Below are 17,401 nucleotides of genomic sequence, written 5' to 3'. Positions count from 1 at the left end.
GCTGAGTAAGTAAGTAATTAAGTAAGTAAGACTTTATTTATATAGCACATTTCATACAAGAATTGCAGCTCAAGGTGCTTTACATAAAATCAATAAAAACAATAATACAAGTGATAAACAATTCAAACAAAAATAAAAATCCCAATAAGATCTCTGTTCAAGAGAGAAACCAACTTTAAACATGCATCTTAAAAGTAACAATAATATAATTAATAAAAGTAGGAAAACCCTTTTGAGATAAAATTACTTAAATGCTTCGGTAAAAAGGTAGGTTTTAAGCTGTCTTTTAAAAATGTCTAGAGTGTTTGCTTCCCTAATATTTATGGGTAATTTGTTCCATAGTTTTGGGGCGTAATTGACAAAGGCCGAATCACCAATCTTCTTATGACTGCTTCTGGTGACCTCTAATAGGCCTGCATTTGATGATCGCAGTGTTCTAGCTGGTGTGTAGTTTATAAAGGAGTTAGCAATGTAGCTAGGTCCTTGTCCGTGTAGAGCTTTGTATGTGAGGAAAAGGACCTTAAAGTCAATTATGAAGGTAACAGGGAGCCAGTGTAAAGTAGCTAGGACAGGACTAATGTGTTCTCTCCTTTTAGTTTTGGTTAATAATCTAGCTGCAGAATTTTGAATGAGCTGTAGTCTTTCAGTGGTTTTCTTGGGAATACCAGTGAAAAGTGCGTTACAGTAGTCCAGCCGGCTTGAAAAGCATGAATTAACTTCTCTGCATCATTTTGGTTTATGAATGGTCGTACCTTTGCTATATTCCTCAGGTGAAAGAAAGCTGTTTTGGTCACTTTATTAATGTGAGAGTTGAAATTCAAATCTGAGTCCAGGATTACACCGAGACTCGTCACCTCTGGTTTAAGACAAGGGGTTAAACCTCCAAGAGATCCAGGTTATCACAGATGTTCATCACCTGTTCCTCTAGCTCCTTCTGCTACCTAGCGACCACTACTGGCAGCAAAGACTGCGAACACACACGTCAACACACACCTGCACGCACATAGTCCCGCGCCTATACACACTGACTTTTATACACACAGACCTAAACACATGCCCACACATCTACAAACACGCACACACACAACCCACATATTTGCTTATCCAGCCAGCAGAAAAACTACCACCTTCCACCTCCAGCAAAGTCACAGATTACATCCGAGGCTGATATCTGGACTTCAACACCTATCTCAGTTAAACAAACGTGTAATTAACTAACTTACAAAGTCCTCCTCTGCTATGGAAGTGTTGTTTTTTTGTAGCTAATTTAATTATCTGAATATCCTTCTGTTGTCTAGTGGGAAATGGAAGTCGGGTGATTCATAATTACAAGAGGCTGTACATGACCTGAAGTCCAAGGACCAAATGTATCAAACTCTGTGTATATTCGTCCGTAAAAGTAGACAGATGGAGAAAACTGGAAAACTCTGGAGGCCTCCACAGCGTTTTCCTCAGATGTATGAACACTGCGTACGCAACCGATATCACACGTTGGTCTTCATAGATTCCATTGAACTTGTGATTCTCCATTCTTGTTCTTTATCCATCTAGATTGCTTTGGTGTGAGTAGCCAAGTTTTCAGATATCAGTTGGAGAAATGTCTGCCTTCTAATGAATATAATGGAACTTGAATTGGCTGGTCTTGGGGTGCTCACAAGCACCAAATAAATGACAAATGAGAGGAAAGAGTATTTTAGATTTGGGGTAGAGAGACTGTCCCTTTAAGAATCGGCACACAATTCCCTGGGCTTTTTTGAATGTTATAATCACAGGACATTAATTATGTTTTCATTTATTCACTGTATTTGCCATTCACTTTGACTTCTCTGAGATGTGACAGCGCTAGCTTATTTCCTGTGGCTATCTCTAACACCTCAAACACACTAAGACCAGCTTGGTAGAGGAAGTGAACTAGTGACTGGAGAAACCAGGAGGCATGCTGCTGTGTAACCCCCTGACCCCCCTCCTCACCCCCTAGGCAAAGCCACTCAAGATGAATGGTGTGTAACTGGGTTGATTTAGAAATGTCAATTTCCTCCCTTGACAAGCAACTGTCAAGAATGATTCTAATCAACATAAAGTACATGCTTAAAAAGCGTTGTGTTCATGATGGCTATTCTGACTAATCAGTTGCACACTGTGAAACCCTCCAGGTTAATGTACTGTAGCACCTTTCCACGACTCTGACAGGATGTGGAAAATGAGATAAATGTGCCCATTTATAGTCAACGGTTCCTGAGCCGTTAGCAATGCCGGGAGTACATGAGGATTCTAGTGAAAGTGGATGCTGTAACAAGGCTGCCACATTCGGCCTGTGTGTCAAGGTGCTGCTCTGGAAACCGCACAGCATGCCACCACATGGTATTCACATGCAGTACTGTCCTTGACAAGAGCCAAGGTGACAGATGGAAAATCAGAGAGAGAGAGAGAGAGAGAGAAAGAGAGGGAGGGAGAGGGGCCGAGAGAGAAAGAGAGAAAGAGAGAAACAGAGAAAGACGGAACACGGCAGAAAGTGTAATTGAGAGATGAGAGAGAAGGAGAGGCTGAAAATAGATGAGGGGAAAAAGCAACTGGGACTAAAAGAAAGCGATAGCGAGTGACGGAAGGAGGCATCCGCTTTCAACCTGCTCTCTCCTGCTCTCCGTCACTCTCTCCCTCCATCTCTCGTTCTCTCTGCCGACGGCCTGGCATCGCTCTCATCTGCATTTCAGAGGGCATCGTGATACAGTGAAGCCAGGTTACACTCGCCCAAAAATAGACACGGGGACTGCGTGTGAATGACAGCAGTCCTGTTTTTTTCCAGGCTCAGAGAGATGACAGATGACAGGGACTGTGACAGCTCACCAGGAGACAGGACATGGACGGGGAGCAGAGAGCTCGAACCATTTGTGTGCAGAGGATCACATGTGGCCTAAATGTTCAGTGTGGCACCATGTGGTGAACATCGGGCACCTAACCTGCTTAAGTTGAATTTCCTTCGGGACCAATTAAGGGTATTGAATTGACATTGCGCGATACTGATAGTGTCATGATCCAACCCTTTGCAACACGTTTTTAAGCTTTACGGTCTATAAATGATCATTAACAAATGAGTGTCTGGTCTGGTGAGGAGATTCTGCGATAAGAGTCTAGTTACAGGAAGAGCAATGGAAAGACCCAACTGTGAGAACTCACACCATGTGAGTTCATCTCAAAAAAGGAAGACGGCTTTCAATAGCGCTGGCCCTATGCCGTGTTATTCATGGACACAATACTGCCCCATGGACTGGCTCCTTTGATGTCTGTTTTCTAACACACAGACTCGCACGTAAGCATGACGCACATTACACATTTGTTGGCTTACGTCGCTGATTTATAAGCCAAATAATAAATAGGCTATTAGTGATTCATAGTAAAGTGATAGTGAAATGGGAACTGTCATTAATGCATACATTCCACACCCCTCACATCCTATCAACCTCCATCTCCCATGTCCAATCAGCCGATAGTCTCTCGCTCTATCGGCTAATTGGAGAAGGGGGGGCATAAAGACCATGCTAGACTTTTCTCTGACCAATTTTTTGTCGAACCCACATGCACTATTAAGTTAAGTGTACGCGTGAATGCACAACAGACACTTTCACACCATACACACAACACACACACAAACACACTTTCACACTATAGTTGGAACTGGTGGTGAGAAAATGCTGAAAGCCTAAGGCAGGGAAGTCGTTTCTTATTGCCGTTTCTTAATACATCTGCCTGGTGTCTCTGTTCAAAAGGTTTGAAAGAGGAATCCCTCTTCTCTAGAGTAGACTCTCTGCTCGAGTCTTATCAACACATTCTGGAATTCTGTCTCTGAATATTTCGCTCCTACAAATTGCAAGAACACATAAGCAAGAACCAACCATCCATCCATAATTTCTGTTAATTTTACTGCGTGTTGGAAAAGCCAGTGTGTGTGTGTGTGTGCCGTAGAGACAGAGAGAATGAGGCCAGAAAAACGCAAGACTGACTCCCTGTAGGGGAAATGTGAGTGGCAAAAACAGGGGCTTGTTGAACCCCTGCTGTGTGTTTAAGGATTTGCTCGTGTACATGCATGCAACATGCCTTGTTTGTGTTCATAGAAGAGCACCTTTGGCTGATAGTTGCTGTATATACATACCCATCATGAAGATGACTTTTGGTTTCTTCCGCTCGGTAGAATAACCTACGATTCAGAGGAGAGAAGAGGACACAGTCAGAAGGGGCTTATTCAACACGCCCTCTCTGCCAAGCCCACCGAACATGGCCTAACACAGCCGCCTCGTCGGTGTCAAAAGCTACTGACGCCATTTTCCCTCTTTGTTGTTGGTACTAATGGGGTTCTAGCTGTCTTAATTCTCTGGCTGGATCAAAAGGCTCATGCAGAGCTGAGCCCAGATGAGGCGTCAGGAGATAAACATCACGCCTGCCAACAGGGAGGCAAAACACAACCCTAACAGGACTGTCGATACTATAGCTACTAGCTACCCCACCTGAAGGGAGGAATCACTAGTTATCACGGTCTGCGTTCGAATCACGATGAGATGTTGGTATTTGATTGGATGAATGGGTTACCCCGTGACTGGATTCTGTGTTAAATGAGTAGAAGACTTTCCAAGATGAAAACGATGCATGTTTATGCCACTGTCATTTAGTACATATTGTATGCTGGCAGCATTAGGGTGCATTTCCTACTGTGTGCCCCCAACCCTCCATACACCCTCCAACACACACACACACACACACAACACACTTAAATACTCACTCTCTGTACTTCCTTCAGCATACCCCATCTCTTCCTCTTCAGCCTATCAATGGGAGAGAGGAACGAGGAGGAGATTTCAGTATCTTATTCAGTTAAAAAAATAAAAAGGGGATAAACAAACCAGGCTAACCTCCAGGCCTGTCTGTCTCCTCATTACATTACATGTAGTCATTTAGCAGACGCTCTTATCCAGAGCGACTTACAGTAAGTACAGGGACATTCCCCCGAGGCAAGTAGGGTGAAGTGCCTTGCCCAAGGACACAACGTCAGTTGGCATGACCGGGAATCGAACTGGCAACCTTCGGATTACTAGCCCGATTCCCTCACCGCTCAGCCACCTGACTCCCATTACAGTCACAACAAAAGTGACTCAACTCAGAACTAGACAGAGTGGGAGGGTAAAGGCCCATGTAGCTTAAGATAGAGTATAGAGGAGCCACAGAGCAGATTGTATAGAGTATAGAGGAGCCAGAGTACACCATAGAGTATAAAGTTACTTTTTAGATAATTAAACCCCATTCTGGATCATATTCAATGTTCTGCCCAATTCTGAACCGCATCTTTAAGACATGGTCAAATGTATCAACACCTTTCACTTGTCACTGCAAGTCTGATCACAACAACAAAAAACAATACCCAACACGTTGAATGTACTCCCTGTCAGCCAAAGTCTTTGTCTGTGTCTCACCTCTTTGTGTGAAGTCCTTGACTTTTCTAGAGTGTCTCACACACTGCTGTGACAATGATCTCAGATTGACACTAATGGCCCTCCCCCGCGGTCTGTCTGACAGGGCGTCTTGCCTTTCATGAACGTGCCACACGCAGGAGCACCTGAAGCAGAGCCCTGGTCCATCTCCCTCCCTGCAGCCTCCATCACAGACAGGCTTAGACAAGCAGCACAGGAGGACCTGGGGCAATCCCACTGAGTTAAAGAGCCACAGGTTTCAACAAATTGGGGATTCCTCAGGGCAGTCCTGCTCAAGTTGGAACAGTCGAGAGGCGCAAGGCTAAAACAAATGCTCTCAGTGTCAAAGTGCTAAATAGACTGTGAGAAGAAAGACAGGAAATCGAAGAGGGGTTGGTTTCCTGGAGGGACTCATCTAACTCTTGACAAATTCATCTGTCTGATACCGATCACAGCAGTTGTCCAGAGAGATCAGCTGCCAGGGTTAGGGGCTTTAGTGGCTGGCTGTCCTGTGGGGCTGTGGTTGAGGTTCAGCACGTACAATGGGTTTATGTTGTAGAGTTTCAGTTGAGTTTGACGCAGTTGCAGAGGAGAGTCTTAATAGAGTTACAGTGGAGTTTCGTCGAGTTTCAGCAGAGATCCAGTGGATTTGTGGAGAGGAGATGAGCGAAGTTACAGTTGGGTCGCAGAGTTTATTGGAGATACAGTGGACTCTGGTCAGTGTGGGGGAGTGGTGGCACAGACTGGGGTGCCAGCGATGAGACAACCTGTCATGTGGGCCCACCAGCCGGTCCAATGAGTCACAGAGAGAGAAAGAGGGATATAGGTCCAGAGAAAGATTGAGAGACACAGGGAGCAAGAGAAGGAGAGAAAGTGTGAGAGAAGACATGCCAACACAGCAGGGAGCGTGCATACGAACAATCCAACACCCTTCCGCAGCGTGCACGGCCCTGCACATGGAGGTAGCACACGCGAACCAGCTCCGGAGTGTCCAGCCACACATCGACACTTACAGTGAAGGGACCATATTTGCATTGGAACCAAACGCCAATTCATCAACATAGCACTGCACATGTACGCACACCACAACACAAGTGAGCACATGGGACCATAGACACACTCTCACACGGGCGCCTAAAAATAAACCCACTTACAGTTCACACATGTCTAACAAACTGTGAAGACAACATTGTGAGCAGCCAACCACCTTGGAAGAGAAAGTTATACCTTTCACACGCAACGGGTCCTTTATATCGGGCTTCGGTGAGTCATCTGTTTGAACTAATCAAATAAGCATGGCTCCGTCTCTGCGGATATTACATTCAAACCTCTCGACTCAAGCACTTAATTGTCTTTCACTCAGTCAAGTATGGAGGGAACGGTCCGGTGCTCTGCGGTACACAAAAGCATTACTCTGACATCGAACTTGGGCACACCTTCGCTAACAGGCTCTAATATGAGATCACTTGGAGAAATGAATACGAATGAACTTCTTTCAGTTGCTCAACTCGTGTGACAAAGCTAAAGTGATGGCACAAAGGCACAGGCAAACAGCCAGACAAATGGATGACAGAACGGACCAGGCAGCCAGACAAGCAGACAGACAGTGTAATATAGTGACAACTTGTGTGGGGCCTGAAGGGGAGGAACACTGGAACTTGCTGTGTGCTACAATGTCAGGTCAGGACTTTGCTCTGGCCCCACCCTCAGCAAGGAAGCATGCCTCAGAGTCTAGCCTGAATCGTGAGCCAGGCCTCAGCCAGGGGATAGACGCTCGCTTAGCAAGAAAACACTGCTGGAGTGAAAGTAGCACATCCTAATTTGTTTTCCTCAAGACCAACAGTTACTTTACCGCCTCTGCAATACCTTCACGGGTATGAAACATACATTGTGGTACATTAGCGGGTGAAAATATAACTATTTGATAACTATGATTTGAATGATATGACTCAATGGCTTGTGTCAGAGGTTTTGCAGGTCTGTCCAAAATAGCTTGTCATGAAAGCATTCTGAAAACAGAAAGCTCCCCTATCACCAGTTTGTGTCACCGCACGTCAGGTGTGTGACATTCTCATGAACCTAGCATAATGCAGGGCCACCTGGTGTGCAGAGGTAAGGGTTCCCACCTGGAGAGAGAGCCACAGTATGTGCCAGACACGATTAACAGTCCATTTGAAAAGTGATTTACACTGCTAGCTGCCAAGACATCATCTGCACAAGCAGGGCGCTGGCTCAACATCATCGAACTGCTCACCCTCACCAAGGCTCGTCCAGTATCAATACTAGGAATTTCAATGTAAAAAAACCCAACAAAACATTTGAAACAGATACGGTTCAAATGTCTCATTTTGAACTATCCTTCCTAATGCACGTGCAAAATTGTTCATTGACGTCCACCGTGACAGGACAACGGTTAGCTTTGTGTGCTGAGGTACTCCATTCTTTCAGAGCGCCACAGACTCCCTTCATAACTGACTGTTAAAGAGAGTGTGAGGAGCGCGGAGCTGCTCTGTGGGGAGGGAGCCTGCTGTCCACAGGCTGCTGTTGGCTTGCGGTCAAGGGAGAAGAGGTGGGAAGACACGCGCGTGCAGAGCATCTCCACGAGCCCTTATCTGATTCCATTCCAAAATGCACATGGGGACATCATGGCACAGGCACAGAGACATGGTCCGGTGTGATCATCTCTGCCGTGCTCTGATAGAGCTACCCAGCGCCGCCCGGGTAACATCCATGCAGACGGACAGAATGTTCGGAGACAGATAGTGAAGACCCGACACGGGGGGTGGGGATCTTGAGAGCGAGAGGATTTGATGTGGCAACCCGGTGGGTTTCACAGGTCAGACACTCTATTTCATTTCCGTTTCTAATCTCCTCTCTGTGGATGACACACACTGGATGTGGTCTCCAGATACAAGCTGTCAGAAGGCGGAATGGATAAGAAGGTAAGAGGGAAGAGAATAGAAAGAACCTGTATGAAATAAAGAAGGAAGATGTGGCGAGGAAGAAAGGAAGAAAGAAAAAAAGGATCCTGGAGCAAGGTGCCACAGATTAGCATTCAGCAGGGAGAGTGTGTCTCATTAACTCCTACTTGGCAGAAACATCCTTAATCTTCACATATTAGGGCATATGGTCAAACTGACCTCAAACTACTGTAAACACACTTAAACATAAAGAAAAGAAAGGAGAGAAGGTTGGCCTCTCCCCCACGGTGACTCAGGAGAACAAGGTAGAGGTTATGGATTCAGAACATTCTAGAAGGTTTCTGAGAAAAGGAGAGCTCAGAGGATCAATAATCTTTGCTGAATGAAGGTTAAATGACCCTTCACCCCTACTCCTATTTACGAACACCAGCGTCATACAATGGCTGATTCATTTGCCCTTTCAAACTTGGCTGCTCAATCTAGCCCTTCCTCTCTTTCAAACTGATAATTTGAAGATTTTCATTCATTTTTGACATTCATTTTGTAAATGAAAATGAGGAGGGGGGCTTCCTACTGAGAAAGAATAAAACTTTGCACTGTAATGATGGTGATTCAAATGCCAATGTGACATTTAATTGTGGCTGTAGCCGCGAGTCTCAAACGAGCATTATGTCTTTGTGAACAGGATAAAGATTTATTATTAGGTTAGCGAGCTCTGCGAAATCCAAGATCATGATGTCACATTTAATCAAATGAAAGAGGTAAACTGTGTTGGGTGATCTTGGAGGAAGTGTATGAAGAGAGGAAGGGAGGAAGGGAGGAAGGGTATTGTGGAGGAAGGGATACATGAAGGAGGAGAGGAACAAAGCAAAATAAAGACTCACCGGCTCGTCGTATTTACAGGCGACATCTGCAAGGCTGCTGTTGTCTCCCAATAGACTCAGATCCAGTTCACTGGGACCTGTAGAGAAAGAGAAGTAGAGAGACAGATAGAGATAGAGAAAGCCAGGAACTTTCTTAAATGGACAATATCGTTTTGTGGGGAGTGTGTGTGGGGGGCGGTCAGGGCATATAACCTGAAAAAACCTCACTTGTTTTCCCTCACTTGTTTTTTTTGGGGAAACAGTCCGGAAATGCACATGAAGTAAATAAACCATTGAAAGGATTACATCCCTACAATGCCTTTGTCTATTTGAACTGGTGTCTTGACCCGTAAATATTTCTTTCATTACATGCTATTGAAGTACAGGGATATTGATGCATTTGCCCGAAAGGATATTCAGGCACTCTTTTTGAAGCTTTCCTTTTTATATGCTACTCACAAGAATGGATGTATCTTTAATAAAGAGAGTAGGCTACTTTGATCTCAATGTTGAGGACATTGTATTCAGAAATGTTTTGCCCTGTTCCAATCTCATTGTAAATCAGCTGCAGTGATATCTTTTGACCGGAAACATCATGTGATATTCAATTATGCTTTTCCAATGAGGTAACCAACATCCCAGCACTTGATGTTCAATATTGACCTACACAACTGCGACTTCCCAACATATTTCTACCGTGCCATGCTGCTGTTCCTTCAAAGATGAACAAAGAACCACCAGCCGAGGCCAACCAAGGTTGTAATCTAAAGTTTGAGTTTTAACAATTTACTTTATTACTTTATCCCAATCAACGCTTGTAAAATCAAAGTAGTTTAACCGAAAACACAAACCGATGCACGCAGAATTCCATGTTAGCGCGCTCTTCTGAGCCAAATAGCCACTGCAGCACGCACACAGAAGTCCAGGCGTCGGACTCGGCACACAAGTCAGAATTGAGGTAGGCTAAGAAAACATTACAAAACGAAAGAAAGTTTCTAAATGATAGGCCTGCCGATCATCTTATTTTGTGTAAAACATAAAAACATTATTACATGAAGCTCAAAAATGTGTGCGCTCGCAATAACTATTGATGTCCCTGCCAAAGCTGATATCAAACTTGCGCCCCTGAACTGTTGTATAGTGGGTTAAGCAAGGGGAGTTTCTATAGCTGAGTAGTGCATTGTGCGCAGCACAAGAGATATGAATAGGGGCCTGTGCCCCAGTAGAGTTTTATATTTAACAAGGCCCCTGACGTCAGCTATTCATCTGCTTCTCGGGCCAGAGGCAGGAGCTGGGGGTGATGGTCGGGGCAGGAAGCTGGGGGTGATGGTCGGGGCAGGAAGCTGGGGGTGATGGTCGGGGCAGGAAGCTGGGGGTGATGGTCGGGGCAGGAAGATGGGGGTGATGGTCGGGGGCAAACTGGCGAGGGCCTCCAGGACTTCCAGTCCTCCAGACAGGAGCCACAGACAGGAGCCACAGGACCAAGATAGTTTAGAGATTGCACATTTCCTTGTGGTAGGTTACGGTAGCAACCAAACTTCAATTATTTTTTAAGAGCAAGGTTGAAGAGCAGCATATCAAATCTACAATGGTGCACCTGGGACTCGGAGACAATGTTCAAAAATACATTATTACAGTTGATTGACATCCCCGAATTCTCTTCTAAACACAGCTGAGACTATTGAATTGGTACCATTGTACAATAAAGAAAAAATAATTGCTTTGTGACATTGTCTTTATCCTGGATAATTGTGCCTTACTGATCCTGCAAGTTACACCATGGGGGTAATGGTACTGGATCATCTGCTATGAAACAATATGTAATTGTTATCATTTTCCTTCCTGTCTGACAGGAATCAGTGCGTTAAGCTGGGAACACAAGTCTCTGACTCCCGGTCCATCAGCACCGGATCACCTCAGGGCTGCGTCCTTTCTCCTCTGCACTTCCCCCTGTACACCAACAGTTGCACCTCCAGTCATCCGTCCGTCAAACTCCTGAAGTTTGCGGACGACACCACCCTTATTGGGCTCATCTCTGGTGGAGACGAGTCTGATTATAGGTGGGAAGCGGCCAACCTGGTGACCTGGTGCAGCCAGAACAACTTAGAGCTCAATGCTCTTAAGACAGTGGAGATGGTTGTGGACTTCAGGAGGAACACAGCCCCACTCACCCCCATCACCCTGTGTGACTCCCCAGTCAACACTGTGGAGTCCTTCCGCTTCCTGGGCACTATCCTCTCCCAGGACCTCAAGTGGGAACTGAACATCAGCTCCCTCATCAAGAAAGCACAACAGAGGATGTACTTCCTTCGGCAGCTGAAGAAGCTCAACCTGCCAAAGACAATGATGGTGCACTTCTACTCAGCCATCATTGAGTCCATCCTCACCTCCTCCATCACCGTCTGGTACGCTGCTGCCACTGCCAAGGACAAGAGCAGACTGCAGCGTATCATCCGCACTGCTGAGAAGGTGATTGGCTGCAATCTGCCTACCCTCGAGGACCTGCACACCTCGAGGACCCTGAGGCAAGCGAGGAAGATTGTGGCCGACTCCTCCCACCCTGGACACTCCCTGTTTCAGTCACTCCCCTCCGGCAGAAGGCTGCGGTCCATCAGGACCAATACCTCACGTTTCTTCCCTTCCGCTGTTGGCCTCTTCAACAAGGCCAAGCGACCACACTGACTCTAATGACTTCTTGCTTAAAACACACTGCTTTTTGCACTGCATTAAAAAATGGTATCTTGTACATTTGTATTTTTTTTTATATTTGTATTTTTGTATTTTTATATTGTAATTTACGGCAACTTATATTTTATTTTATTGTATATTTAATTATATTCTAATCCCACTTAGTACTGCTAGTTTATGTACCCTTAGTATAGATAGTCCACATATTTAAATTTTAGGTATATGTTTATTGTATGCACCTTCCTGCCAAAGCAAATTCCTTGTCTGTGCAAACTTTCATGGCGAATAAATCCCATTCTGATTCTGATTCTGATTTTTAGATTCATCAAACGATATTTAGATGACTTTGAGAGCCGTTTCACTCGCCTTTTTGGGTAGCACTCAATTAATCAAATAGTTTATGAAAAATTGCCAAGCCATGTGGACTTAAACCTGTGAGTGATTAATTACTAGATTATTTATCTAAATGGATTAAAGCATAAGCATTAAGTGATGAGAAACAGAGCACAAAGTATATTGTTGTCTTTGAAAAATAAGTGGACAAGCGACAGAAGATCAATTTCTTGTGAGGGATTCCATTTCCAGAAGATTTATCTATAATCGGATAAAGAGAGAGAGAGAGCGACAGAGAGAGTGACAGAGAGAGACAGAAAGAAAGCAAGGGCAATTTGCAGTCTTACTGATCATTTTTTATGGTCCCCAGAAAATTAGATCATTCTATGGCTTGCTGAATATCACTTAAAATAAAAAAAATAAAAAATTCCCAACAAGAACAGTGACTTACTGTTCAGGCATGTACATTAACTTCTCATTGTATGGAGAAGTATCGGAACATTCAGAAATCCCTAGAAAGTTGGCTGAAAAACTAAACATGGCCTCTTTAAACCTCTGCTATTACAAATGATACGTTCCTCTGTATCTAGCAAAAAAGTAGTATATCTGGTGCTCTACCATCGTCAAAAACTCTCTACTGCAATGCTCCTGTCTCTGCTGGTCCAGACTAGGGAGGCTGTTAAGGAAGCTGATTAATTTCATGGCCAGTGTGCATCAATACAGAGACCTCGTCTGTCAACCCAAAGCTTCATTTATGCCCACTTCGTTGGAGAAGGGCGTCGGGAGGAAAGCGTTGTTTGATGTCTGAAGGAAAGGGACATTTTTAATGCTATCTGAGAGTAACTGCTCCTCTCTGCTGTTATTCATATCCTAATCTTCCTCTGCAGCTCACTGGCAGTATACACCGCCTCAAGGTCTGTGTGATGTGCACAGCCAGAGACCAGACAGTTACAAGGTGCTCTGCAAACTCAGATTCCAGAGTTTGTCAAACCAAGTTTAGATGCTGCTTTTGGCAGTCAAGATTGATAGTTTGGAGTTTTTATACCAGTACAATGATCCATCTTGGAAATGTGGACATTATTCGATGGGTGCTGAAGGTTTATTTCTCTTTTGAAATTAATTAATTTGTTAGGTTACTAAAAAAATGGCGTTGAGGGGGTCCGGTTTGGGGACCTCAGGATCGGGTCGCTGCTTTTTGCGGATGATGTGGTCCTGTTGGCTTCATCGGGCCGTGACCTCCAGCTCTCACTGGAGCGGTTCGCAACCGAATGCGAAGCGGCTGGGATGGGAATCAGCACCTCCAAATCTGAGGCCATGGTTATCGACCGGAAAAAGGTGGAGTGCAATCTCCGGGTCGGGGAGGAGATCTTGTCCCAAGCGGAGGAGTTCAAGTATCTCGGGGTCTTGTTCACGAGTGAGGGAAGAATGGAGCGCGAGATCGACAGGCGGATCGGTGCGGCGTCCGCAGTGATGCGGCCTCTGCATCGGTCCGTTGTGGTGAAGAAGGAGCTGAGTCGAAAGGCGAAGCTCTCTATTTACCAGTCGATCTACGTTCCTACCCTCACCTATGGTCACGAACTGTGGGTAGTGACCGAAAGAACGAGATCGCGAATACAAGCGGCCGAAATGAGTTTTCTCAGCAGGGTGTCCGGGCTCTCCCTTAGAGATAGGGTGAGAAGCTCGGTCATCCGGGAGGGGCTCAGAGTAGAACCGCTGCTCCTCCGCGTCGAGAGGGGCCAGTTGAGGTGGCTCGGGCATCTGATAAGGATGCCTCCTGGACGCCTCCCTGGTGAGGTGTTCTGGGCACGTCCCACTGGGAAGAGGCCCCGGGGAAGACCCAGGACACGCTGGAGGGACTATGTCTCTCGGCTGGCCTGGGAACGCCTCGGGGTCCCCCAGGAAGAGCTGGTGGAAGTGGCCGGGGAGAGGAAAGTCTGGGCCTCCCTGCTTAGGTTGCTGCCCCCGCGACCCGACCCCCGGACAAGCGGAAGATGATGGATGGATGGATGTTAGGTTACTTTAAAACTGGAGTTACTTAAAGGGCAAGTTGTTTTCTTCAATGATTTGGCAGACAAAACAACCAACAAGGTAAATAATTTAACTATTTGACACAGAGAAACATGTGAGCACCTCCTTTGGCCTGGAATTGTTTCATTGTTCAATTGATGACTAACACAGTTCTTACCAGCGACTGGTTCTTTAGAGGGGAAAAGCTTGTTGTCCACCGTCATGCTGATGTCACAGAAGACCTCCTCCTCATCTCTGTCAGCATCCAACTGGAACACCACATGAAAAAGAAAAGCTTAAAATTTAGATCTGTTAGTAATGTGAATATGAAAGTTAATTCTAACTTTTATATAATTGTATATGTGGTGAACTGCAATAGCAAGCACAAGGACATGCTGTTCAGACAATATGAGTTGGATTTTGTTTGTATTTACCCCACATATGCAGAGCTTCAGTATTAGGAGATGAATTGAGTTCATTTTTACATTTCAATTGGTTTGATTCACATGTTTCAGCCTGTTTCTCATACTGCTTCCCAAACATGTCCCCAGTGTGAATCGTCCCCAACACAGTTAAATGGCAGTTAAAAGGAAGAGACTTCTCATCCTAGCTAATTCTTTGCCATTCAAGCTCTCATCTCACCAATTACATTTAGTCATTTAGCAGACGCTCTTATCCAGAGCAATTATCCCACTACTGAAATGTTGGCAATGACAACGGATGAAGAAAGTGTTTTGTCCGTTTCTTCATGAATGGAGTGACTAAGTTCAGTTGAGTTCTGGATTTTAATAAGTATTATCAATCTGCAGATTGGGAGAGAACACCAGACCTCCGACAATAAATGATAACACAACACCAGGCTTAGGTCTCAATCATGTCTCTCTCCACTCTGAAAGCCGGAGGACCATATTTTATAGGGCACAAGAATGTAAACATAGATAGTGACAGTCAGGCAGTAATGACATTACAACAGTCTCAGAGAAAGAGATTCACTGCTCCCAGCACATGACAACTCTAAGACTAGAGAGTTCATAGTTGGATCTCTCCTTGTAGTCATGACAAGGGACGTTTAGCCAGTACTTTCTCCTGACCCTGAACATCTACTAACCCTGACACAAAGACACAATCTACTCTTATTAATAGCAAGCTTACATGAGAACATACTAAGTAGTATCCAATGACTAGTTCTATTGATTAGTGAATAATGTAAGCACACAGGAAATCCCAATTTCTTCCACACAACCACACAATATGCAAGGACAAACATCCAGTTTGTTCAGAGAGAAAGTCCGTAATGGCCTCTCCTCTACCTTGGTGACCTGACTGTGTCTCACAGGGTCACAGGACTTCCTCAAGAAAGAATCGGTAAGACTAACGATGAAATCTCAAGTGTTTGGGAGGCATAGGAATAACCCTCACTCACCCCCTCCTTCTGCCAACACCTCCACGACTGGTTTCCATGACAACAGAATAGGAAAAGGATTGCCGGCGGACATTCAGTGTGGAGACTCCCCTAAGCCTCAAACCTACAGTCCCTGTTGAAGATCTGTGGAGGGGGGTCATTAAGGAATCAATGAGAAATACAAAAATCAGGACCCCAAAAACCTCCAGGATATTAACCAATCTGGCTAACTGATCTCACAGAGAAAGATACTGTCAGCGTAGCAAAAGCTCTCCTCCTCTAAGCCATTTTCTTGCTGTGGGCTGTTCTCAAAGGTTTAGTCGAGGCACAATGTAATGCATATTTTTCATTTAGAGACAGAGTGCTATCATTTGGAAACGCAAAGGTATTGGTGTACTGTCTAAGCACTATGCTCACAGAAATGTGAGCAGAGTATTTGAGCCTGAAGTTGGTGGGGTTGTATTCATCAAATGGGTGTGATAATTGAATTATTTGTGGAAGGTGCGTCATTCCCTTGCCCAATCATAATTTTGCGAAATAAACAAGAATGTATTTAAATATGCCCACTGTATATGACTGCATATGCCTGTTTATCATAGGCCATGGACAAGATGAAAAGCGAATTTAGTACTTCATTGCGCCCAGAAAGAAATCTGGTCAAAAAGTTGATTGGTAGATTCACTCTCCACAGAATTTCTAATTTCATAGGTATAGCAGTACCTAAGTACATTACTGAAGAAGTCTGTGATTCAGTAAAGAGCTATACCAAGACAGAGCTAAGAGTGAATAGCAGGTTTCAAATGCAAACTAATACTTTGAACCTCTTGGGAAAAGAGAACTGTCATTATTTGATTGCTAAAGCTTTAATAAGGGCTTTTAAGCTCTACTAAGGAGTGTAGCAAAGATGCAATTACATAGATAGTGAGTCACAAAACATATAATAGACTGCATATTTGACAAAAATACAACGCTGAATGCAACTGTTATGTTCTCTCTTGAATGACAGCTTGATCAAGCCACCTGTAAATTTGGCATGCATCTCTAGGTTTTTAGCATCTATGTGACATGATGCCCCATGCAGGGTAAAGGAAGGCTGGGCGGGGAGAGGGCTTTATTAAATCTACCCATCCTTTAAGAATGACAAAACCACTTTGATAAAGACCACAACAATCATCTCCCCTTCCACAGCAAATTCCCATGACGTTTGATAGTGTACACGATGTAGGCCTTTGTGTGTGTAAGTGCATGCGTTTTATATGGTTTATCTAATCACTTTATGGTGCAGAAGATTTGGTACCCCAAATAGAAACTGGAACTAATAATCAATAACATTTAATGGAAAGGCTGTGGAACTACACTTGCAATTGGTTATAATATTTATATATTCTATATATATATAGTATTTCAGTATTTCCCATTTCCATTTAATTGTAGAGAGCTCATAAGCACATCATTCTTTAGTAAGGGTCGATAATTATCACATACAAAGCTCTAAATAGACAAGGACCTAGCTACATTGCTAACTCTCTTACTAACTACACACCAGCTAGAACACTGCGATCATCAGATGCAGGCCTATTAGAGGTCACCAGCAGCAGTCAGAAGAAGATTGATGATGCAGCCTTTGTCAACTACGCCCCAAAACTTTGGAACACATTACCCATAAATATTAGGGAAGCATACACGCTAGACATTTTCAAAAGACAGCTTTTTCCCAAAGCATTTAACTAA

The 17,401-nt window shown here is 44.4% G+C and overlaps 1 protein-coding gene across 1 annotated transcript in view; it reads right to left on the bottom strand.

The window, feature by feature from the left end:
* ak5 (adenylate kinase 5) overlaps window positions 1-17,401 on the bottom strand; it is a 34,703-nt gene that overhangs the window by 4,021 nt on the left and 13,281 nt on the right. The window contains exons 7-10 of the mRNA XM_062481288.1: window positions 14,447-14,537; window positions 9,262-9,338; window positions 4,772-4,814; window positions 4,148-4,192 (exon numbers count right to left, since the gene is read on the bottom strand). Coding sequence (XP_062337272.1) covers window positions 4,148-4,192; window positions 4,772-4,814; window positions 9,262-9,338; window positions 14,447-14,537 — 256 coding nt within the window. The remainder of the gene's footprint in view (window positions 1-4,147; window positions 4,193-4,771; window positions 4,815-9,261; window positions 9,339-14,446; window positions 14,538-17,401) is intronic.

Source organism: Osmerus eperlanus, chromosome 16, assembly GCF_963692335.1.
Source record: "Osmerus eperlanus chromosome 16, fOsmEpe2.1, whole genome shotgun sequence".
Taxonomy (NCBI): domain Eukaryota; kingdom Metazoa; phylum Chordata; class Actinopteri; order Osmeriformes; family Osmeridae; genus Osmerus; species Osmerus eperlanus.
Note: the sequence above shows the minus strand (reverse complement) of the source record. Positions and strands in the feature narration are given on the sequence as shown.